The sequence below is a fragment of the Lutjanus erythropterus genome, chromosome 10, assembly GCF_056507025.1.
Source record: "Lutjanus erythropterus isolate fLutEry1 chromosome 10, fLutEry1.hap2, whole genome shotgun sequence".
Lineage (NCBI taxonomy): Eukaryota > Metazoa > Chordata > Actinopteri > Lutjaniformes > Lutjanidae > Lutjanus > Lutjanus erythropterus.
This window is the reverse complement of record NC_139326.1, coordinates 4,627,358-4,652,110: the sequence shown is the minus strand read 5'-3', so window position 1 is coordinate 4,652,110 and position 24,753 is coordinate 4,627,358. Positions and strand designations below refer to the sequence as shown.

Sequence of the window (24,753 nt, the reverse complement as noted above, 5' to 3'; positions counted from 1 at the left end):
ATGTGTTTGTATGGTCCTGCAGCTTAATTACAATCTGATCTGCTGAGAAGACGTTAACATCCCTTTCACCTTTGAGCACTGGTTCATGTGTCTTATAAGAAGCCAGGACACTGTGCTTCATATCATCCTCAGAATCTGGGACTAATATTAATAACAAATTATCACAGTTACAGTCTGATGTTACTCTGAATTGTTCTGTACGTTTCTGACACACCAACCCCCAATGCTGCTGCATAAAAGAACTTTATTCTAAAAATGAGTAAAGATGTTTTATAAAAACTGCAAAACATTCCAGCAAAAACAGGCCTCACGAGGAACAGACATTTTGCTACATTAATGCAGAGTGAGTCTCTTCTCTGAACAGGTTATATGGTGATGGACACAACAGACTGAAGCCACTGAACTCTTACATAACTCCATCAGCCTGCCAAGTGCTGCTGTACTGCAGCATCAGCAGATGCAGCTCCCATTCAGGACTGACGCTGGACATTCAGATGGTATAAGCATTCCTGAAATATCCACAGGTAATTTCATCCCGGGCTTCGTGCTCATTGAGCGTCCGATCCGTCATGCTGGCAGCTCTCCAGACACGGCAGCTGTTAAAGCGGAGGGAAAGTGGACACCGCTCTGACTGAGGAGACCGCAAACCTCCTGTAAACTTGCACGCAGAGATGTAGGATCACAAAGGTGTCGCACATCGTTGGATGTTTTCAACAGCCGGAGGAGAAAGGCAGCCCTGGTGAGCAGGCCACACAAGGTGACGTGGAGACGGGGGTCCATGAGGAGAGCCAGCCAGGCCGGGGTCAAAGTCTCAGCTGGACAGAGAATAAATAATCACACTGTGACACAAACAATTTTATCATATTTTACAGCCTTTTTTCAAAATGAGACGATAGTGAAATAAAAATAAAATCAAGATGAAAATGTTAGGGAGAGACGAGTTGGGAAGAGGTCCGCTTTGTGTGGCAGGGAGGTTAGATGCACACAATAGAACAGCACAGATCTAACTGGGAAGTCGACTATAACATGCACTTGTTGCATGTCTAAACTGTACACAGATGTCAATGTTTTGGAGAAAGAGAAGAGTGGACGTGGATGAATTTGATGTCAAAGAAAACAAAAGCTTTTGTAAACCACATTGAGTGACAATTACTGCTAAAAACACTACAAAGATGAGGTGACGATGCAGATGATTCATCCCGAAATTCATGGAACTCTACAGTAGATTTAGTCGACTAAAACACTAAAGTTAAAATTATTCGGATGACTAAAATATGACAAACTAAACTGCATTTTAGTCCAAAGTCTGTGCCTATCTGCTGTTCACATTAACACTGATATCACACGACTTCATCAAACACACTTATATATTTAGACTGACTAGCTGATGTTGTTGTACCTGGCTGGAGCTCTTTGCAGACTGTGAGGCTGTCGAGCACCTGTGCAGCGCTCTCCTCTGCCCATGCTTTAAGTCTCTGAGCCAGACCAGAGCATTCAGAGTGTTTATCTGCCATCTGCAGCAGGTACGGCAGCACGTGTGCAGACATCACAGCGGGCTCCGCAAACACGTTGGCTTCATCCTGCTCATACAGACTGGAACACCTGCAAAAAAGACAGCATGCAAAATACTAAAACTTCCCCTCCAGACATGTTTTAAATACTCTATAATTAATGTTTTGTTCAACATGGTTCGCCACGTCCTTTCTCCCTCAATTAAAAACCCTGACCAGCACCACTGCTTGCACTGAGCTGACCAGTGAGAGAGCCGTGCGCATCAAGATGGCTAGTGTTAAGAGAAACATCAGACACATTCAACCATACATTTCTGAGCCTCAGTCAGACCCAGAGTGTGTGTGTGTGTGTGTGTGTGAGTGTGAGTGTGTGTGTGTGTGTGTGTGTGTGTGTGTGTGTGTGTGTGTGTGGCCAACAGACCTGGAGCTCGTCCAAAGCTAATCTCTTATACAGCTGGACACATTGGCCTAATTTTCTCGTGCAGAGTCATGACTGTAAGCTAAAGGACCTCTGTGATTCACAATTTTTGAAAAATCTTTCTTTTATGCTGGTGTTATGTCTTTGGGTTGTCCAATTCACTTGAATCTCAGATTTTAGGCAAGTGCACAAACTAGTCAGTATAGTCAAGTTCAGACATTTTAGGTGACAAACATAAGAACTTTTGAGTGGAACGGACCTTTAAGCAACACACAATCAAGGTTTCTATGTAGGTATGACTGTACTGTTTCAGTGAGGTACCCTACCCGGTCTCTGAGGCCTCTCTCAGCACAGATCTGAGGTCAGACTGAGGCAGGTTACTCAGCAGCACCTCCAGTGTGCCGGGAGTATCCCAGCATTCCTCCAGGAGGAGATCCATCAGGAGTGGCAGAGCCTGGTTGACCTGCATCAGGTAGACGTTCCCCTGACTGTCTCCTCGTCTGGCGTGGTGCAGCAGGGAGGTGAAACGGGCCGCTTTAATCCTCACCTGCTGGCTCTGGTCCTGCAGCAGGTACAGGCCTGTGCTGATCAACCTAAACCAGGAAGAGTCAACCTGTTTAATTTCTGCTCCTCAGAGTGTTTCATCTGATTGATTTGACTTCCTTTATACCTGCTCATGATGGCGGGTCTCTGGCTCATTAGTGGAACTGCAGCCACACACAGAGCTTCAGCACACGCCATCCTGAGCACTTCAGGGGTGTCTGGGGACCGCTGGCACTCCAAGACGCTACACCAGCGCTGGAACATGGACGTCTTCAGACTGATATGCAAAAACATAAGCGGAAAGTCAGAGCTGCAGGTGGAAGTGTTCCATTATGTGACTCTATACTGAGGTGAAAACATATCAAACCTGTAGTCTGACTGCTGGGAGAGCAGCAGACTGGCAGCAAACAGAGCCTGGGACAGAAACTCCGGCCCCCCTCGCTGCTCCTCGAGGTCCCCGAGCAACAAATCCAGACACTCAGACAGAACTGTCTCCTCCAGTGAGGCCGACTGAGGAAGACGGTGGGGTAAAGTAGAACCACCTCCGGCCATCACTGCTGCCAGGGCTGCCAGGAATGTCCTGCGGTACTCCACACTGTGGCTCAACAACGCCTCCCTCAGGTTGGACTAGAGACACAGAGCATCAGTACAGTCTTTTACTCTACTTGTGTCAAATGATCAACTAACTGATTAATTGTTGCTGCTCTGAAAATAACTTTAGGTTTACCATTATTAAAGTAAAACTAAATCAGACACCAATCCAGTGGTTCCCAAACTTTTTCTGGCATGCCCCCCCCTTCAGAAGCCAAAAAAGTTACTAGAACAGAATCAGGAAAAACTCTTATTTGTTTATTTCCCCTCCATAGATTATATTCATTCAGCTTTATTTCTCCTCAGTTTGGGAACCACTGATCTAATCCAACTGAATGATGTAATAAGTACAAAGACGTGCTGTAAAATAACTGGCTGGTGTGCATGAACAGTAGTCGCAGTGTCATATCTTATCAAGCTTATTTAAAAGAGAGTCAATTAAACTTCTAACAGGATGTTCATAGGAAGGTAAAACTGGGTGGTCCAGACATAGTGCAACATGCTGGAGAGTTTATCTACATGACCTACATGAACAGAAAATAATAAAAGGACAGACATCCTCAGCTCGGCTGTACTTAAGTCTCCTTGATTACAGAACAGAATAGCTTGTAGACACGCCCTTCCTTGTGTCAGACAGATTTCAGCCTGAGTTAACATTATATTTAAGCCTATCTGTGCCTCCCCTGTTTCCTCTCTTTGTGCTCGAAGAAGGTCGCTAGACTCGAAGCTGTTGGACAGGTTTTTTGGAAATGTTCTTTTCTCTGTGCTGCAGTCTGGAGAGCGGATCGCGTCTCACCTGCAACGCCCTCTGGATGGCCGCTCCCAGGCTGCTCTGCTGTGGACTCCACCCATCCACCGCCCACGTGACCAGCGAGAGCCTCAGATCAGGGCTCAGTGCAGAGAGGGTGTCCCAGATTTGATGTCCCCGTGTTATATCTGCACATAGGAAGTGGATCGCTTGTCGATGGAAGGATGACAGACCGACCTGTGGAGATAACATCGATAAAGCATTAGTGATGTTTTGTACAGAGGCCTTGAAGGGTCACAGTGGGTTGTTTTTTGTTTTTTGTTTTGCACCTAACCTTTATTTGTAAAGGTATCACAGACACAGGTGTTAGCCTCATCTAAGCTGATACATAATCAGGCATAGATTTAACTGTAAACTCTGGGAATTAAAGAGGAAAAGAAAAAAAAGGAAAAGGCGGAAGAGAGGACATGGACAAATACACACTCACAGTCACATCTGGAGACATGAGCCCAGACTGTGCCAGTCTAACACCTCTCCTCCACTGGGATCATCGGGAGCCTCGGTAGCTGTAATATTACTGTTGTCCATTTCATGTTGAAGGCATCCGTCCTTAGTTGGACCTTGGCTGTTATACTTTCCTTCAAAGAGACACTTTTTAAGCTTTCCCACCATTGTTGTACAGTCGGCGGTTTTCAGCAGCAACACCCCAAGTAGATTTAGCTTCTTCTTTTTTTTTTTTCACATCCTCTGGAGTCTTTCTCAAAATAAAGAATGCAGGCTCTAGGGGCAGGTTTATCCCCAAGATTTGCGTGAATCTCCACCTGGATGTCTCAAATATTGGTATAATTTGGGACAATCCCAGAAAATGTGGGTATGGTCTCCCATCTTCCTACAATCCCTCCAGCACAATTCTGAGACGTTGCTGTATCTCACTAACACAAGAAGGTTCTCAGATTTTTTTTAACTAACTTTTTAAATTTGTGTTTTTTTGGAATAAGTTCTGCATCACTTTGATGCTACTTTTTTTTAGCCATGAATATTCAATGTTTTACAGCAGTAGTTCCCGAACTTTTTAGACCCCCTTCTACATCCCAACTATGCTGATGCACTCTCAGTCTCCCACACTTTCAGAAAAGCAGCATAACCAATTGAAACGTGTGCAACAAACGTAAACGTGATCTACCACCTGAGGAACAAAGAGAGCGACACACGTATTGGCTGAGAGACGGATACAGTAGGATCTCTCACTGACTGAAGACACACAGAGAGAGTGATGCATAAGTAAACCCAGTAACCTAGTGGTAATCATAAGAACACCAACATTACACCACTACTATATTTCCCTCTCATGCACCCTCAGGAGGCAGCTGGCACACCCCACTTAAGGAAATCCTTTTCTTGAGAAATTGTTAAGATTGTGAGCCAAGCTTTTAGGGAATTTAAGATCTTAAGCATTTCTGTGTAACAGGAATATTCTTGACTAAATAAACAACAATTCAGTGTTAATATCACTGACAAATAATTTGCATCATCATCAACATTGTTTCACTGACAAAAACTGTTTAAAAACTAATTTATAATGACAAAAACTAAAACATCCTGTCCTGATTAAAGAAGTATATGAACCAGATTTTCTATTCTTAGATTAAATTAAAAGATTGCTCGGCACACTAAAAATAATAAGTGTAAAAGTTTCAATTTCATCAGCTTGAAACAAATAAGAACACATACTGTACTTAATGTTAGACATATAAAGTATCACTGCATATTAACTAAACTTAAACTAAATTTACTGCAGATTTTGATTTAGTTAACTAAAAACAAACTAAAATATGATGAAAGTTGAGGTTCACAAAAAAAAAGTTTAGTTTGATCACAATTTATAACAGCCACAAAATGTCTTCTGAGAAATATGTGACATCATAACAGTAAGAAGAATAGATACAAGAACACACAGACAGAAATATCTCATGTGGAAAAACCTAAACTGCATAAACTCGGTCAGAAAATGTTGTGTTCATGCATGCATAGTAAAAGGCTTATTGAGAACAGATTCTCAGGGTCTGAAAGACACAAACTGACATGTTGTTGTTGTAGTATAATGCACATATTTGTACATATTTTTATTTTGTTATTTTACTTTCTCTTTATATATATTGATATTTTATTGTAGTATAAGACATATGTTTACATAATTCTTATTTCTGCTGTATCATAATTTTTTATACATTATAGTATCATGCACATACTTTTACATTGTAATTTTCTATTTTTTATAATTTCTCTATAATGCATATATATATACTTCTTTACTTGAGCAGGAACACCTGTAACATAACCCACTGACACCCTGGGATTAATTAAGTATTTCTGATTCTGATTCAGTGTAAATGCATGTTCCTGATTCGATTCTGGGCCAGAGACTTTTGCCTTGTGTCAACTCTCCCCACGTTTCCCATTTTTGTTTTTCTATACTATCAATGAATAAAAATCAGTCACACACCTGAAGCTGCTGTTGAGGTGTTTGAAGGTCATGTACGAGTGTGTCACTGAGCTGCGACAGGTAGGTCTCACAGCAGAACCCTCTCAGTGAGTCGGCCACGCCGAGGTAGGCTGCTCTCACTAGGGGGCAGCGTTGAGCTTCGGTCACCAGCCACAGCGAGGCTTCCACCCTGCTCAGCACTTCACACAGGTCAGCTGGAGGGGCACTGGGAATAGAAGCACCACGGGTTTTCAAAAGCCTGACAGTCAGCGTCTGATGAATGAATAAAGAGCCTCTTTTAAGTCTCACCTGACGGCGCAGAGAGCTCTCTCCAAAACAGCTTTGATCTGCAGCAGCTGTCCGTGGAGGCGGTTGTGACAGCAGCGCTCCTGTGCGCTGGGCAGCTGAGCCGTCAGTTTGATGAGGATGCTCATGTACTCTGAGGGGGGAGTCATGGCAACCAAAGCCTTGGAGGCCATCACTCTCACACTGTAAATAGGACTGGCAGACAGCTGCAGTAAAGGAGGCAGGAAGTCTGACAAAGTTCTGGAAGAGGAGGAAAACCAGAGAAGACATTCACTTGGTCAAATAATAATCAGCTTGAAGATTCATAAACATTAAGTCTTCACCACTGCTTTGTGTGACTATAATACAAAATGTTAACCTGTTAAAGGAATAGTTCAACATTTTGCATTTTTGCTAAGAACTGAACTTTCCTAAGTCCTGTGAAACAGGAAAGGAGAACGTTGACCAAGGTTTCAAAATTTGCGGGATTTAGGTGAGTCTATTAGAATGATGGCAGACCCACTTTCTTGTCTGTCTGTTCAATATGAAGCTTTTGCCTGCAGCTGGAACTTAGCTTAGCATAAAGACTAGAAACAAAAAGGAACTGCTAACCTGGTTCCTGGTTCTGCCTGCCAGCACCTCTAAATCCCACTAATTAACAGGTTTGATCTTGTTTTATCCATACAAAAAAGTGTAGCATCTTGTGATAATTAAACAGTATTCACTCTGTTGAGTCTTGGACACCAGGCTGGAGTTGGGCTAACAGGGTGAGGACGGGGTAGAGCGAGGGTTGGAGGTGTAGCTTGGCCTCGTTAGATGGACCCTGGAGGTCTTGTGCTGCCCCTCTTAGTTCGCCCAAGAGGAAGGGCTGAAGCGCAGGGTAGTGGAAGAAGAAGGCGAGGGGGGACATGCCACGCTGGCTGGGACCACCGTCTTCACTGCCTGGTCGCTGACCGAGCATTCGCGAGCACAGAGAACCTGGAAACACATTTTAATTTCTGTAGTATCGGTGGTATTAAGATCCAAATGAAATCAAGCGGCATTTGGCTTGAACGCTGACAAAATACTACACTGTTTCTAACTAGCTAACTAATAAATCTTAGCTCTGTGCTGCTAAAAGTTAAAGATACAACAAGTTGAAATACTGAAGAAACTCTAAATGTGCCTTTGTCTTACTGTAGAGTTGCAGAGCAGCGTTCCTCATGGCCCAGCAGGGAGAACTGAGCAGAGTGAGGGACAGGATGGCTACAGCAGGAGCAAACTGAAGGACAGCAACTCCCAGACCCGAGCCACGCACCAGGGCCTGCAGAGTGTGAACTGCACACACCTGGAAGGGAAAGGACAGTCACATGAGTACACCTTGTCTTTGTGGTTAATGAGACCAACGTCTTCCCTCTTGTTTCTGTGTCCACAAACCTGTGGCAGGTCCAGAGTTTGGTCCCAGTTCTCAGGCAGAGGGGCTCTGGCTGTCTCCAGTAAGGTTTGCATACTGTGGGCTAATAGTGGTCTTGCTTTGCTGGCCTCCTCCGCTGAGACGACACACAGGATGAGCATCGGCAACCCTGCAGCCCGCCGGGTCACAGATGTGGAACGTGGAGACTGCACCACCTCCAATCCCTAAAAAGAGACACATCTGTCAACATCCAGCCTCTCCATTTATTAATAAAAAAGTATGTTTCAGTACTCACTTGTTTCAGCATGTGGGCCGGGACGTCCCTGAGCTCTGCATCACTTCTGCTCAACAGAGAGGCACAGAACTTGGTGAAGCCTAGACAACATCCCTCTACTGCCCCCTGGTGGAGAGAAAGATGATGTTCAGAAAAGAACATGAGAGATTCACTAAAACTTAACTAAAAATTCATAACTAGACTTTAGAAAACTAACTGAAACAAAACACAGAAAATGTCTTAAAGTTTAGTCTTTTTCAGTTTCAATACATATGTTTATTGAGACTAGGACGTCTACATGACAAACTGTCGTGTTTGTATTATAATACCCATTCAAATCTTCTTAAATCTGATAAATATCGCTCCATATTACAATAGAAATTACAGAAGCCCATTTCTGCCAGTGAAAAGAAAAACATCCCCATGATAAGTCATAATTATGAGACTAAAAAAGTGGAAAATATGACATATTTTTTTTACTTTTCAAAAATAAAAACTGATGAAAATTACAAAACTATAATAACTCTGATTCAGACTTAATGCCTCTAAATGGAACTTACCCAGTGGCGGCATTTGAGAAGAATATTCTTGAATACTTTCGATGCTCTCATCAGATCTTCTTTTGTTAGAAGACACTTGCTGGGTTTGGATTCTGTGAGAATTTTCTCCACCAGGGAACCTAAAAATATTCCTATTTCCTGATATGAAAATGTGAAAGAAAGTTATATCTAGAAAAAACACAGACAAAGAAAATATGCTGAGCTACAGAGTCGGGGTTCTTGTTGAACATACAATACTTTAATACCACTGAACCCTGTTATTATATATAATTATATAATTTTTGGGTCTAAATAATAATTTTCCTACATCATCATCTATAAGAAATCAAAGAATGTGACGTGCTATAAACAGGTGGTGCTTGTTCCCTTTATCTCCTCCCTCTTTTTCTGTCTTTTTTTCTCTTGTATTGTTTGCTCTTTTTGTTGGTTTAAATGTTTTATTTTACTTTTTATTTCTTCTGCTTTTCTATTTATAGTTTGTGATTACAGGCAGCTGTAGGACATCGACTCCGGTGAGGTCAAATTACCGTTTTTGGTTTCTGGTTGCTTTGGAGAGAGATTTATTTTTGGCTGATATAAAGGCAGTTTCCCATCATAAAAGGCTGTCTGACGGTAAAGTAAAGCAGTGAAAATATTCTAAATATGGCGAACACTTTCATTGATACTGATTTTTAGGAGGCTAACATATATTTTCCTGCCGACCCTGTCCACAGCAGTTCATTGTTTAGCATCCATGCTGGTATTCCTGCTGCTTCTCCAACCTGTGAGCGTATCAACCTCCATCTACTGCTGGTAAGTACGTCATACAACTTCACTTCAAAAAACCCGGACTATCCCTTTAACGGTGCACCTGGCCTTTACCTTGAGGGAGACCCAGCAGCAGGTGAGAACGAGGCTGTGCTCTTCGGACAGCAGGACACACTCCTCTCCGTCCCCTTGGCCTCCTCCTCCAGACGCCTGGGCTATCAGGGAGCTGATGGCGTTTCCCATATCACAAAAAGAAGGAGGGGCATCTACAAGAGAAAGGTTTTACATAATTAATCTTAATCTTCATCCCAAAATCAGTACAGTTTCTGCAGATTCCTCCATTACCCTTTTCAGTGGTGCAGGCGTCCAGGTCTCCGTACAGAACCCCCAGCAGCAGCAGAGAGATTTTCTCCAGCAGGTTTAGCACCTCAGCGGTCAGACTGTGGTCGAGTGCGTCACAGACGCTGCTGGGTGCCTCGAGCAAACACCTCTGAAGGGCGCTCAGAACACCTGCAACATAATGCATGACAGGATTTAAAGAAATGAACATCTTTCTCTGCATCTAAATGTCATTTTTGTCTTGTTTTAATTGCTTGTGCTGTGTGATTTTATGATGTGTGCAGTGTTGTTTGTCTGCTTAAAACTGTTTTGTATCAATTGTATGCCTGTTGCATGTTCTTTGCATGTAACTAACCTACTCTGTTCAGGTTTTTATCCTGTTCATGTTATGCCTTCTTTGGCTCTAACCTTGTATGTTGTGTCTTTTAATGGCCAGTTTAACATGACAACAGTTGCCTTTTGGCTAACACTGGCACATTTACAGTGATGCTGATCAATGTGCACAGTCCCAGAGAATAAATAAATAAATGGCAAAATGGTAAATTTACAGTAGATGTCAGTGTTTGTAGATCTTAAGTGTTACCATGTATAGGCCTTGTTCTGGCAGCGAGCATCATGTCAGCCTTAGCTGTCAGGTAGTGCTCCTCCAGCTCCTTCACCAGGAATCTGACCATAGAGGAGGCGTTGGGGTGACTTCCACCGCTGACAGTAATGTTACTGCTCAGCCTGCAGTCCTCGGGCTGCTCTTTTGATCTACAGGTTAGAAAAACAACTGATAAACACTTATCCTTTGCATCTAAAGCGGACGTGATTCTGGACGAGGGTGTGTCGGAGGCAGGGCTTACTTCTGAAGGAGGACTTTTCTCATCAGTGCTCCCATCTGAGCCTCCTGCACCCGAGGGCTGCACAGAAGCTGCTTGGATCGTGTCAGCAGCACTGCAGCGACATCATCTGGAAAACTGGGTGGGAAAAATCTCAACAACAACTCAGCTGAGAGCTCCCGAATCTGTAACATTAATATATATATATATATTATTCATTTATTTTCTAAAATATTCTATCTTCAGCTTCAATTTGAACTATTCAAAATAAATGTGAGGCAAGTTAAGGAGCTCTACCTCATTTGTAGAATCTTCTAAACAGCTGATAAGAACCAGCTGTTTTGTCCTACAGACGAAATCCCACTGTCCTCTTTGTCTGGCGCAGTTAATGAGACACCCGATATTCGCTGGCAAAAAAAAAATTAAGGCCAAGAGAAAATATAAAACGATGTAAAATATTTGACAGAAATAACCAACAGAAAGAATTACTGGCACACAGTGATGTAATGTTCACACAAAAATGGGTCAGTAGTGTTTTCACATCGTCTCTTAACTTCTGCTGGTTGATTTCTGGGAGTAATGATCCTGAAATTAACACAGACGAGGGGCAGAATCTGTGATCAATACTTGCCCACAGACTAAAGGGTGATACAACTACAACATCATGCATTCTGAGTGAACTATTCCTTATTCTAGCTACACATGAAAACTATGACATTTTTTTTATTTTATACTTTGAGTACATTTCAGAGCCTGTATTTTTAATTTGTACTGCAGTAAAGCAGTAAAGCCAACATTTTCCAATCACTAGTTTTCCAAACTGACCTGGAGGTTGTCCCTTCTTCTTGTCTGGGCTCCAGGTGTCAGTGCAGGTCTCCAGCACTGCAGACAGCAGCAGCAGTGCAGTCTTTTTTCTCTGATAACTGTGTCCTGGGGCCAGATTGCTGTATGGAAGTTGACCCAGCCATTCCACAAACCCTACATGATGTACAAAAAAGTTTTGAAGATCAGAAAACGGACAGTTTCCTGAAAAAAGACAGAACTTTACAAAGCATTAACAATTTCTCAACTTCACTTGATACTCATCCTGTGAATGGAAACATTCCTGAAATAATCCTACAGCATTTTACACATTTCTTTTTATCAGACGCCTCAGGTGTGTAGTATAGTGACACTCTGAACTGCCAACTCTGTCAAATACAGAGCTGCAACGAACGATTATTTTCATTATCAGTTAATCTATCAGTTACTTTGCAGATTAATTGATTAGTTGCTTGTTCCATAAAATGACAAAAAAAGGTGGAAAATAACAATAATAACAATAAGCCCAAGGTGACGTCCTCAAATGTCTTGTCTCATCCACGACCTGCAGATATTCATTTACTGTCACAGAAGATTAAAGGAAGCAGAAAATATTCACATTCTGCAAAGTTGAAATTAGAAAATTTTGACCTTTTTTTTTTACTTAAATATGACTCAAAAAGCTAACAATCAATAATCAGAATAATTGGTGATTTGAATTAATAGTGGATTGTGTGTCACTGTAATTATCGTAGTTCCCCAAAAATGTTCCCTGTGGATATATAAAGTTTAAAGGGAGATTTAGTGGCAGAATCTGATCCTTTAAAAAAAAAAAACATAATACACAATATTAACAGTCTTTTGTCAAGAATGTAAAACAGAAGCTGTCAGTTATCTCACCTAACCCCTGCTCCAGGAGATCCTGTGCCTTCTCAGACTTGGCAGCGTCTCCTTTCTTTTTGCCCTTCTGTCCTCTGACATGAGCCAAACAGCCGTCTCTGATACGAACCAGAAACCTCTTCACTGCGGCCTGAAGATGCTGGCGAAAAGGCGACGACTCACAGTTGAGGTTCTGTGGAATAAACTCCTTCATTATTGACATCTCCTCTGCGGTCGGAGTGTCTTTGGTCTTTGGGCTGCAGCAGAGGAGGTTGAGAGCAGCGAGACGGACTTTGTCATCCGCGGATCCCAGAGCGAGCTGGAGGGTTTGGAAGGTGGAGCTCCCCTGCAGAGCCCAGGGAGAGTTTCCGGTCGTGGCCCGATAGGAGCTGAGGACGCAGGCCCAGGCGTGGAGGTGGCCGGGGGCAAAGGGGTCCAGAGAGGCCAGCAGGTGATCCACAGTGGAGGGGAAGACCTGAAAGGTGCAGGGTAATAAGTGTGTGGAGGCGTTGCTCTGCAGGAGAGTCACATCAGAGGTCAGCGCCTCATGAAGGACCGACCGCCAACGCCTCGCCCACTGATTGGCCAGATCCTGCTCAGTGCGTGACGCATCATACAGCTCCCGCCTCTGCTGCTGAATCAAACACCTGTAAAGCTCCGATCCACATGGTGACAGGTGATTGGTCGATAAGCATTTCAGGAGATGACTGGGTATTTCAGCATATTGATCCAGCACCTGATTGATTAAAGAAACATGCATAAGTCATTTTCGGCTACATTAGAAGATTATTAACAGTGTAATAACCCTTTAATCCTCACCAGGTCGGTGCCCAGGTACGGCAGCAGGGCACACAGGCGCTGATATTTGGCTTTGGCTTCCCAGGGTAGCTTGACGATTCTCTGGAGCAGAATAAAATAAAGAGGCTTCTTCGTGTCGCAAAACTGCTCGCAGTCCATCTGATAAAGGTCCAGCAGCAGACTGAAGGCACAACGCACAAACTCTGACACACCCTCCACCTGACAAAACACACACACACACATGTCACAGAGTATGACTGATGCTGCAGGTGGTGCTGAACACACAGCATCATTTTTAGCATTAGCATTTTTTAGCATAAAAAAGACTAAATCAAATAATGCTGTTTAAGTTTTTTCCAGGTTCTTGTATAGCAGTAATATAACGATGTTAATCAGACTCACTGGGCTCTCTGCATTGGTCCAGATGATGTGAATGAGCTCCTGCTGCAGGCTGCTGCTGCTGTCAGGCAGGAGGCGAACGCCTGTCATCTTCCAGATATCAGCCAGACATTCTTTAACTCTCTTCAGCCACAGTGTCAATACTGCAACAACAACACATTTGATGACTGGGTTGTATGAGGTACGTTATCACTTACCTACAGTAGATGGCGGCTGACATGCCCCCAGTTTGGAGAAGCATATGCACATGTATAAACAACCTGTACATGACTCACCTTCAAAGGCAAAGTAGTGACAATCCAGCTTCTCTTCACACAAAGCAAAGACCAGAGGAAACAAACCTTTCAGCAGTAAACACATCTGAAAAGGAGGAAATTGGGGATTTTGTCATGAGAGCAGGCAAGCAAGGGAAGTGTTATTGACATGAGCTTAAATTAGATTTACTTTTGTTGCGTCCACGTGCGAACTGAGCAGGATGTGAAGTCGACAGCAGGTCAGGAGTCCTCTGCTCACAGCCAGCCGGTCCACTCTGTCCTTCAGTGTGGGGCTGCACTGGACCTGGAGAGCACCAACAGTCAGCGTCCAGGGCTCTGAGGAATCGAAAGGAACAGTTAGTCTGTTTACAAATCTCTAGCAGTCACACCTGCAGTATAAACAGCAGTAAAGAGAAGATTCAGCTTAAATTTCTATCACACAAGGTTTGCTGCAGAAGTAGATCCAAGTTGCTCCAGCCACTCATCACATGTTCTGGTCACACCCGATGTTGGTGCAACTTTCGTCCTCTATTAATAATTGATCGATTAAGGCTGATGCAACCTTTTTTAACTATGTTGAGGTAATCAAGGAGCTGACTTTTCCCCAGTAATAATCTTACCTACCTGAGTGTGAGACCTGTAGGAGACTCCAGGCAGCAGCTTCTGCAGCTCTGCTCTCTGGTGCCGTGTTGATCAGCATGGCCACAGCAGTGCCCGCCAGAAGACGGGTGTCCCTGTTGCAGCACTGCAACACAAAACTCACACTGATGAGTCAAAACAAATGTGACAACCGAGCAGACCTCCATCTTTGGAATAAGTGAGGATGAACTGAACTGAATTCATATTTCATTACAAACCTGTCCAAGTATGATGTCCATGAGAGCCTGCAGGATCGTCTCCACTGTTTGGTCCCTGTGCTCCTTGTCCCACACCAGAGGAGCCACTTCACTGGACAACAGCTGGAATATTTGCAAACACACCTGCAGAGATCACAGTTTCAGAGTCCATAAGAAAGATCTCACTTGATAAGTCTGTGATGAACAGACACACCCCTTCATGTACCTTGACCGCGATGTAAAACAGTGGTCCATCTCTGAGAGATTCTTCTTGCAATACAACAGGGAATAACTCCGACACTTTATTCAGCAGGGATGGATACGACTCTCGCCACACTTCACGACCAACAGCGCTGTCCTCCAGGAACATACAGGCTAAAAAATAATAAAAAATAACATCTGAAATTAGTGACATCCTGTAATAACACATGCAGCTGCAACAATTAATCAATTAGTTTTTAACTATTAATTGCCAACTATTCTGATAACTGATTAATCAGTTTTAATAATTTCTTAAGAAAATAAAGTCAAAATTTTCTTATTCCATGTAAATATGAATATTTTTTTTTACTCCTCTATGACAAGAAACTGAACATCTGAATGTCATTTTGGGCTCAACAAAACATTCTGACATTTGAAAGACAAGAAAAGGCAAGTAACATACCATGTCATGCCATTAAATCTAGCAACTCATTTGCCCATTTGCCAAGTGTTACAAAACAATTAAACTATTAAAAACCTTAGGTAATTCATTAGTTATTAAAGTCATTTTCTTGCAAAAATGGCACAAAATGTTGTTTTCAGCCTCTCAAATATGGAGATTTCCTGCTTTTATTTATTAATTTTCACTATTTTCTGATATTTTATTGAAGTTGCAGCCCTAGATTAGAACTAGAACTAACTGAGAAAATGATTAACAGATTAATCAACAATGAAAATAATCATCCACTGCAGCCAAAAACACATCATCTTTGTCGAGCACTGACCTCTCTGCACATCCTCAAAAGACAAGACCTGGAAACAAGATAAAGTGAGTTATCTGCATGACCTGTATGCAAATATGTAAGCAACATGTATGTCAGATATGAAGTGAGAGCTGTGTACCTGCTCAGTGTGGACTATGGAGTGTAAACAGTGATGAGTTTCTCTATGAACCAACTGGTGGTCCACCTTTGCCAAATGTTGCAACATCTGTCAATAAAATATGAAGTTTGAATGAGATTATAGCTTGTATTAAGTGTTGCACAGTGATCAGACACGCTGTAGACCTGACCTGGTCCACTTTCCGACAGGCTGTGGAGATGTTGACCATCTGCAGTTGCATGGAGATGAGGAGTCTGACCAGGAGCAGGAGGAGGCTCTCCTCTAACACATGAAGCTGTGCCTCTGGGATCTGTCTCAGCAGCTGGACGGCCTCCTCTAAACAGCGCTCCTTACATCTCTTCACACTGCTCCTGTTCATGCAGGCATCATTATTCAGTCATAGTTTCAAGATGTGACAAATACAGTGTTGTTCCCAAACACGATGAGGTGACAGGTACCGACCTGGATGATTCGGACAGTTTATCAGTAAACAGTCTGAGTGTTTGTCTGACATGTCCTGCTGTTTGATCCTCAGTGATCACACAGTCCTGCAGGCTTGTCATCAGCTCCTCCAACGACAACATTATCTTACTATCGCCACCGTACAAACTTCTGCTGCTGTCAGACACATCGGCAGCACGCTGCAACGGCTGGTCACGTGATTTAACTCTAATTCTACTGCTCTCAACCGAGTAGCCGTGGTAGAATTACAGCAACATGCTGTCACCTAGTGGTACTGTTCCCCCAAATTAAAATATACATATTTTCCTCTAACAGTACAATCCTGCGACAAATGTAAAAAAAAAAAAAAGATCATAATAAAAACTCTTTATTTTTATTCATCCAATAATAAGTATAATAATTATACACACATATACTATTTGGATGTTTGTTTCATTCTAACTAATGCATACTCTCAGTAAGCAATAAAATAAAATAAATAAAATAAAACAATAAATAAATTAATTAATAAATCTACATAAAAAATAAAATAAAATAAAATAAAATAAAATAAAATAAAGTAAAATAAAATAAAATAAAATAAAATTAAATTAAATTAAATAAAACAGGTATACGTATGTACCACTCCAGACCCGACGGGGTCGCTGTCGAGCCTTGTGGTATAATAGAACAAGACCTTTTCTGGGCTTTGATTGGTTAAACTGCGTTGCTAAGACATCGCTACAGTTTACAAATATGTCGACATGTTAATCTGAAGTGAACCAAATGGCTAACCTGATCGATTTATTATTTTCCTCGCACATTTCACGTCAAATCACGTGTGTTTTACTGTTCATTTCCTTGGCCCAAACTCAAAACATTGTCGGTAAGACCTCAATTTACATTTCATCCTGTTTGATATTAAAATAACTTTACCCCATCAAACCTAGCTAACGCTAAAGAACTAGCTAGCTAAGAGCTAGTTAGCCGACTACCATGCTACCGTTACAGATTACATACATTAGCGTAATTGGATAGTTTACAAGTAATTTTCTGATGCTAATACGTGAAGCAGTAAACTGAAATGTTGTCTTTATGTTGAACAGTTTTCCAGCCGTCATATCTGACCACAACTGGACCAACGGTGACTGCGCTTCTGCTGGGAAACACATCTGACATCTCTCTGAGTGTGAGGACAGTCTCTCCATCAAATACAACAGGTAAAAGATGTTTAAAAAACACCTGATGTTCTGTCCTTAACAGATAAGCTATGTTTTCAGCTATAGTTCTTGCTCCAACATCGACAGAAACATCACCAGATAAATGAGTGGTATTTGGAAATATTATATCACCAGAAAATACCATTCCTCTGTTTAGTAGTCCACAAAAATAGAGAGGGAGGACAACGATGTGGCTGTTTTGTGAATGTGTAATCTGTCATTTGAACAGATCTGGTGGTTGACAATGTCTTTCTTTTGTTTCACAGGAAGCATTGGTTTTCCATCATGTGTGACTGAGGCAACACAGTGGGTGCTCACTAAGGAGCAGGTGGGAAAGGTACGAAGCCAATCTCACAGTGACCCGCAATCATTATGCAGTATTTATAGATAATGTTGTAATAATTCTGAAGTAAGAGGCAATTAGACATGTTTTCTTAATGCATGATTTGGATTTTTATCAGCTGTTACAGACAGTTACCTGATTTTCATGGATATGATATGGATAAGATAACTAATAATTTCACATTTTTGTATTCTAAAAAGAAAGTTCATATAACCTGTGTTTCATGACCTGAGATTAAGAAAGGCATAGATGGATGCTTTAATATTTCATAGCTCTTCAAGTGCTCTATTTTTTCCCTATTGCTCAAGTTTCTAAGTAAAACTTCACAAATAAGCCTCAGCTTGGTTGGAGCATTTAGCCTGACAATCAAAATATAATTTAATGCTTTGACATAATCCGTTAAATCAGATCTTATTATAGTCAGCATTTGTTGGCTATAATGTCATTATCATAACAATAAATAATACTATAAATTTCCCATTATTTGCCCTCAGTATTTATCCTGCATCCCTATAATTAATTTAATAGAACTGTTATAGTATGAACTTCCATTGTCTTCTATCTGCCTCATGTTTGTTTCATTTGGTTCCCCAGACTGCAGTTCGAGTTCAGCTCAGTCTGGATAGAAGTCTGTATCTGTGTGGTGAGAATGAGACAGACATAGACTGCTGTCCAAAGTCACTGTGTGTCCTGGAGACCCTCCAGGTGTCTGCCTGTGTGGGCAGCAAACCTCAAGCATCACTGCTGATCCAGGCTGAGATACATGCCCTGTTGGTGTCTACTAATCCTTCATCTGGTAATTCAAATGAAACATCTCGTTATAATGAGCCTTCGTGCCAGGAATGTATCACATTTCTAATAAATATAAATATCTTATTCATTTCAGATAATAAAACAGCCATTCCAAACCAAGTGTATGAAACTTTGGGCCCTTGTCCATGTGACCTCACATTCAGAGCATGTGATGTGCGCTGCTGCTGTGACAAGGTATTCACATCTCTCACATTATTACATTGTTTTAACAAGAAATCAGTGCATTTTAGGCAAAGATTATATGATAAGATAAGATATGATAAGATATATAGTATATAAGGAATAAATACAGAACAACGGGGGCTAATAGAATAATAACATAAGTAACATAAGTTAAGTAAAAAGTAAGCTTAGCAAGCTAAAATAAAAAAGTAGTATTGACAATGATATCAAAAAGTAATATTGCATATGATAGTGAATGCAATATTAAACTATATTATATGTAATATTGTACATAATACATGATAATAATAATGATAATAATCCTTATGTATTAATCAGCAATGACTGACCCTTCTCCCCTAACAGGACTGTTCCACTGAAGATTTGAAGCTCTTTGAGTCCCACTGTCTCCCAGGGCCCTTTGGTGGACAAGTGTCTCCTGCTGCAGACTATCAGTGCTCTGTGCAGTCCTCTGAAAACTCCCCAGCTTGGTTTCCATTTTTATGTGTCAACTCTCCACCTGAAAACAACCCCTACCTTGGGCTCTTTTACCAGGGAGACACAGTGTGAGAAATCATTAAAAATCATGTTTTGATTGTCTAATTAATGTATTCATTTTGGGGTCATGTGTATCACGTTTTCATCATATATCATTTTCCTTTTAATTTTTCTAGTGCATCCAAGCCTGGCCCATCCTTCCAGAGGCCTGTTTTGTCAGCTCCAGTGCCAGCTAATATTTATATTCAAGGAAGTCCCATTTTCACATTAAATGAACAGTACTTCACTATTCCCCAGGTTAGTTTTCTGTATGCTGTTTTAATACAGCCTTTTACATTATATTCTGTATTGTATGTGTTGTGACGGCTCTGAAAACTAATTCTTTATATATGTCTGTTCCACAGAGGGTGTTCGGGCGGTGTGTAAACAATGCTCCTGTTGAATTTCTGAAAAATTTCAAAGTCGAGTGTGTAACTCTGCTGAGCTCCTGTCCAACCGAATCTCCATTACAGACACAGCTAACAGATTTGAGAGTTAAAGTGAACAATGGGCAAGGAGGTGTGTTTTACCTGCTAAACATGCTTTCATAATGCTTTGATATGTTTTGGAGCTCTATGAATCCCTCTGTCTTTTTGGTTTATGTTTTTTTTATGTGTTACAGGTGATGCTACCGTCGATGTAACTGATGAAGTGACCTTTGACTTGAGTCAGTTTATTTCAAGCAAAGATTCTTTTGCCTCTTCAGGTATGGAGATATGATGATTCATTTAATAGTTGAATAATAATCGATTAATTGGTGCAGCTCTAAAACTGACAATTAAAGGCATAGTTTGAATTTTTTGAAGTGGGGTTGTATGAGATAATTATCCATAGTCAGTGTATTACTCACAGTAGATGTTCTGCTGTGGTAAGGATCATCAGTGAAATCTTTTTTAGCCATCCCACAAAGACAGACCACAAACAATCAGTAGTTTTCACTCTGTTTTTGCAGTTTTAGCTTTCCGTCCAACAGGATTATATCACTTGTTATATCGCTGTCTCCAAAGCAACCAAACTCCTTTGAAAAAACAATAATTTTACCTTACAAAACTTGAGAGTTTCTGTTGTACTGTGGCCTAAATATAGTGTATACTTAAATTGATATTGATTTTTTTTTTTAGGTGGATAAAATATGTTTTGCTGCTGACTCTATCCACAGCAGTACATATCTTAGCCACCTGCCAGTCACCATGTACTGTAGGTAATACACTGACTATGGATAAGTACTTCATACAACCCCACTCCAAAGAATCTGAACTGTTCCTTTAACCTTAATGTCGAAATTTGTTATTATTTCTCTGAAGATGAGAGGCTGGTATGTGAAAATGTGACCTTAGCTCTGGATTACAAAATCTACTGGAAAGGTAATGGCATCACAAGTATCACACTGACCCGCACCATTGGGACCATCACTTTAAATGGTCGGGGTAAGTACCCATGAGGCTTTTCTGTGATTTCCCCAGTCATAATTTACAGATATATTTGGTGTATTTTGCGGCTCATTTTTGATCATCTGTTTTCTGGACAGTGGCGTTAACCACAAGGTATTCTGCTGAGTTTCTAAATGGAAATTTCTCGGGTGAGCCTAACTCAGGGAAACCAGGTAAGAAAAAGATAAAATATTTTTTCCTGAGCTTGGTTGAGAAAGTAAATTGATGTAGAAAACACACCATCATTTTAAATGGCAGGTTATCAGGTGGGAAGGCCTATTATTGGTGGAATTGTGGACACTCTGGACAATGAAACAGGCTCGTTACAGAGGACATCAGTCAATCTTTGGAAACCAGGTAAAACCCATTAAGTCATGTTGTTGATTACTGCCTTAATGGATGTAGCATAATAGTCAGTTACTTATATTTCAATCATTACAAGTTGACTAAAAGACACAGCACCATTTTCTGATGTGTCTAACAGCGGGTGACGGATTCTGTTCCACTGCTGCGAAGAAGCCGGTTCTGTTTGGGGAGAATTCAACATCAGGTTGTCTGCTACCAGTCAGCCGACAGAATCTGACACGGTGTGATCTCCTGAGGTCAGCACTGCAGCATGGCTTCATGGTTGATCCACAATATATCAATATGTATTTCTGCTGAAATAAAATATGTTCTTCTCCTTTTAGAGAGACTATTGCTTCTCTCCAGGCTTCTTTGATTACAGCCACATATGTGGCAAAGAGTGGAGATCCAGATCCTCTAACTGTGACAGACTGGGTGAACATAAGCTGTAAGTAGACGGTGCACAGAAACAATTAAAGCTTTCTTCATTGTGTTTATGTAATGAACTTGTACTGGTGTAGGAGGCCAAGCAATAACTGCTGTGTATGCTGTGTTCACTATATTTTGAATATTTTTTTTGCCCACAGACGGCCTTTTCTGACAAGAAACCACTGTTGTATAAGCCAAATATCTAAAGTCACCTGACTTCACTGGAAAAAAAAACAGTATTTTTACATCGCAGAACATGGGAGTTGCTGATCTGTCTATCTCTATTTTTGATTCAACTTGTAAAGTAAATTGTTTCCAATATTGCTGTTGTCGCAAATTATTCCAGTTGTGACGGTGAACTCAAGCACAGCTGTGGTGGACACCACGAGTTCATGCTCTGGGATTCCATCCCACCAGCATATCCGTGGTTGGAGTCTTATCACTGCCATGGTAGATGGTGTTCCTCAAAGGGAGATCCGTGCTTTGGAGGTCAGGTGTGTGGTGTGCATTTATTGCAGTGTACACTATATTTTTAATTCAGGGGGAGCTGTTAAATTATATGTCCTAATTCCTGTCAGTGTAATAAATCATTTTGACTCAGGAATCTTATTTTGGTCATTTTTAGCTACAGTCTGTCCACCTGGGCACTGGATTGTGGAGGAGGTGATGTTTCTCCATGTGTGGACCCAATGAAGACTCAGTTGTTCCCCATCACCTCATCAGTCTCCTTTATTGACATTCCTGTCAACGCAGGACCACCGAAAACAAGGTGCTTCCTCAGACAGCAACACTTCCTTTATAAAGAGAGTTGTTATAAGAGAGAGTTGTAATAAGTTACTTCATGTTCAAGCAGCCTGACTGATTCTAACTTGTAAACTTGTAAATTGTGATGTCTTGTTTTGATTTTTTTCTCCCTCAGGTTTCAGATCAATTTTACTGAGTATGACTGTGACAGGAATGATGTGTGTTGGCCTGAGCTCGCCTTCCCCATGACCAAGTATTACACAGGTGAGAATAATTATCAAGTGCAAGAAAACCTGACCAGTATTTTTCTGTCTGAACTGTGTGTGTGTGGTGTGTAAACGGCATGTCAGGGCTTTAGGAGACTTGGATTATGCCAGATGAACAGTATGGAGGCATTTGTTTGGAAAATTCTGCAATGCTGTTTTCCTGTGAAACTGAATTTTCATTTTTGAGTGAACTATCCCTATTAGCTTTGGCTTTAAGTCCTGTATACATTGCATTGCTTGCATTTTGTATTTAAATCTAACAATAATCATAATATCCATCATTCCATCATCAGAGCTGCTTGTCCTATGACTAAATAAGAACGATGGGCGTCATCTCAGTACATCAGTATTCAATGTCATTGTCCTGTGGTTGATTCTAGCTTATTAGTATATGTGTCCTAATGCGCCAATGTGCTTAAATAACAAAAAAGCCACTCTCCTACCCCACAGCTGTGATACATTTCTGCTAGAAACACTGCTGAAGTATGATAATAAATACTGCTAACGTAATCAGTGACTTATTTTACTTTCATCCCTCCCAGGTGAGCCATATTCTCAGTCTCTGGCTAAAGGCCTTATCTTGGTTTTCTTCTTTATCACTGCCTCGATTCTTGGGACTCCATGGAGACAAATCCGACAGGCGTGGAGCTTTGCAGTTTTCTAAAACCATGTCACTGAAATTGTTCTAATGTTTTCCATCAGACATTGTTTATAATAAAATAGTTTTTACATGTTTATAATGTGTTTGTGGGAATGTAAACAGTTGTATTTGTGCTCAGTTTTTTAATAAAGATATTTTTCTATGACTTTTTGGGCTCTATCTTCTACTTACTTCATCACAACATAATTATATACATCTGGGCCTCTTGTGAATTCCTCCAGTCTGATCTCAGTTCCACCTGTCAGTTTGTTTATCACGGGGTGCTGCCCAATTCTGGGTCATTGTTTATTCAGGTCTTACATGTTCTGACGTGGGGTCACTGTATAATGACATAATATTTCACCCAACTGAATCAGGTCAAGACAGTGAAGTTACCGGTCCAAAAGACGGAGGAACTAAAATTAATCTGTGTATTTAATGTATTTGTTTTATTGTCTCCCCTCATTTCTCCATCTTTGTCTTAGTGTCTCCTACTTAAAAAAAACCCTGCGTACCCCTAATGGTTTATTTTTCAGAGTCAGTGATGGAAAGTAACTAAGCACATTTACTCAAGTACTGTAACTAAGAGCAAATTTGAGATACTTGTACTTTACTTGAGTGTTTAGATTTTGACACATTCTACTTCTTCTCCACTACATTTCAGAACTGGATATTGTACTTTTTAGTAAATTACATTTAACTGACAGATATTAGTTGTTTTGCAGATCCAGATTTATACATCGAACATTTTTTTATCAGTTTACAAAATAAAAGATAAAACTACCTAACAGTTTAAAGAGCTGTTTAAGTACAATGTTGTATTTATACTTGTGAATTTTTATTTGAGTAAGATTTTGAATACTGGACTTTTATTTGTGATGAAGTACACTGTGGTATTACCATACTTGTCAGCCCTCCCAGTTTTTCCAGGAGACTCCAGTATTTATTGTTCTTTCCCCATTTCCCCCTGGGGTCACAATTCTCCTGTGTACACAGCTACAGCAAACCAGACTTCCTAAGAATTCCTAATTTGTCAGGGAAATTTTAGAGGAATGGGACATGCATTTTGTAAAATCCATTTTCTTTCTTTATGTAGAGATGAAATTAAAAAAAATGCATAAGATCTACAACTAAAGATAGACTTGGTAGAATCTTTAATTGTATTAATCTAACCCAAGATTTGCAGAAGACAGGCACTTACACCTCTTTTTTTTAACTTGTATTTTTATTATTGTTACTCTTTCGGTCTTTTTTTATTCATCATTTTAATTTATACAAAATGGAAAACTTAGCAATATACTTAAAAGAAACAATTGTCTGGAATGATCTTGGACATTTTAATCACTGCAATAAAGTAATAATAATTAAAAAAATTAGGAGCAGGGCAAAAAATAAATGAATGAAAGAAAACAGATGATTATTAGTGTATGCCAGAGATTTATGCACGTTCACGCTCAAGGAACAAATTATTCCGTATTCTTTACCAAGAATTAAAAATGAAATTAGCAGTAACAAAACACATAAAAGTAACATAAAAATGCTGTTGCAGTCTATTTATTAATTTGGCATTTTCATTCTTTGAAAGTCACCAGAAAGTAGATAACTAAGTCTCTCGGTATCA

General features: G+C 40.7%; 2 protein-coding genes across 2 annotated transcripts; one reads left to right on the top strand and one right to left on the bottom strand.

Annotated features, from left to right (window-relative positions):
* Nucleotides 1–224: 224 nt before the first annotated feature.
* LOC146319852 (tRNA (32-2'-O)-methyltransferase regulator THADA) lies at nucleotides 225–16,580 on the bottom strand. The gene is made up of 31 exons (XM_084727923.1): nucleotides 16,225–16,580; nucleotides 15,953–16,133; nucleotides 15,784–15,870; nucleotides 15,666–15,693; nucleotides 14,906–15,054; nucleotides 14,701–14,823; nucleotides 14,468–14,588; nucleotides 14,034–14,179; nucleotides 13,865–13,949; nucleotides 13,593–13,732; nucleotides 13,212–13,409; nucleotides 12,414–13,128; nucleotides 11,538–11,690; nucleotides 11,010–11,119; nucleotides 10,737–10,897; nucleotides 10,475–10,644; nucleotides 9,898–10,062; nucleotides 9,667–9,818; nucleotides 8,806–8,943; nucleotides 8,267–8,371; nucleotides 7,995–8,195; nucleotides 7,755–7,905; nucleotides 7,304–7,556; nucleotides 6,603–6,839; nucleotides 6,315–6,519; nucleotides 3,860–4,048; nucleotides 2,840–3,099; nucleotides 2,600–2,749; nucleotides 2,256–2,522; nucleotides 1,400–1,602; nucleotides 225–815 (listed from the first exon to the last, which is right to left on the bottom strand). Exons 1-31 carry the CDS (start codon nucleotides 16,344–16,346, stop codon nucleotides 568–570), a joined length of 5,613 nt encoding a protein of 1,870 aa, XP_084584049.1. The 5' UTR covers nucleotides 16,347–16,580; the 3' UTR covers nucleotides 225–567.
* A 277-nt stretch (nucleotides 16,581–16,857) lies between these two features.
* tctn2 (tectonic family member 2) lies at nucleotides 16,858–23,296 on the top strand. The gene is made up of 18 exons (XM_084727924.1): nucleotides 16,858–17,089; nucleotides 17,310–17,423; nucleotides 17,690–17,760; nucleotides 18,361–18,562; nucleotides 18,653–18,753; nucleotides 19,108–19,307; nucleotides 19,416–19,536; nucleotides 19,644–19,797; nucleotides 19,901–19,984; nucleotides 20,583–20,705; nucleotides 20,807–20,881; nucleotides 20,967–21,065; nucleotides 21,193–21,310; nucleotides 21,398–21,501; nucleotides 21,829–21,976; nucleotides 22,108–22,251; nucleotides 22,402–22,490; nucleotides 23,035–23,296. Exons 1-18 carry the CDS (start codon nucleotides 16,990–16,992, stop codon nucleotides 23,154–23,156), a joined length of 2,169 nt encoding a protein of 722 aa, XP_084584050.1. The 5' UTR covers nucleotides 16,858–16,989; the 3' UTR covers nucleotides 23,157–23,296.
* Nucleotides 23,297–24,753: the final 1,457 nt, after the last annotated feature.

What these genes read in the sequence shown, in the direction of transcription:
- tctn2 (XM_084727924.1), top strand. Translation starts at nt 16,990, where the DNA reads ATGGCTAACCTGATCGATTTATTATTTTCCTCGCACATTTCACGTCAA. An exon ending in AGATTCTTTTGCCTCTTCAG is followed by an intron (nt 19,985 to 20,582) that starts GTATGGAGATAT and finishes ATTTCTCTGAAG; the next exon opens with ATGAGAGGCTGGTATGTGAA. An exon ending in ACACGGTGTGATCTCCTGAG is followed by an intron (nt 21,311 to 21,397) that starts GTCAGCACTGCA and finishes TTCTCCTTTTAG; the next exon opens with AGAGACTATTGCTTCTCTCC.
- LOC146319852 (XM_084727923.1), bottom strand. Translation starts at nt 16,346, where the DNA reads ATGTTGTCGTTGGAGGAGCTGATGACAAGCCTGCAGGACTGTGTGATC. An exon ending in AAACTGTCCGAATCATCCAG is followed by an intron (nt 16,134 to 16,224) that starts GTCGGTACCTGT and finishes CTGCATGAACAG; the next exon opens with GAGCAGTGTGAAGAGATGTA. An exon ending in TGTTTTACATCGCGGTCAAG is followed by an intron (nt 14,824 to 14,905) that starts GTACATGAAGGG and finishes TGATCTCTGCAG; the next exon opens with GTGTGTTTGCAAATATTCCA.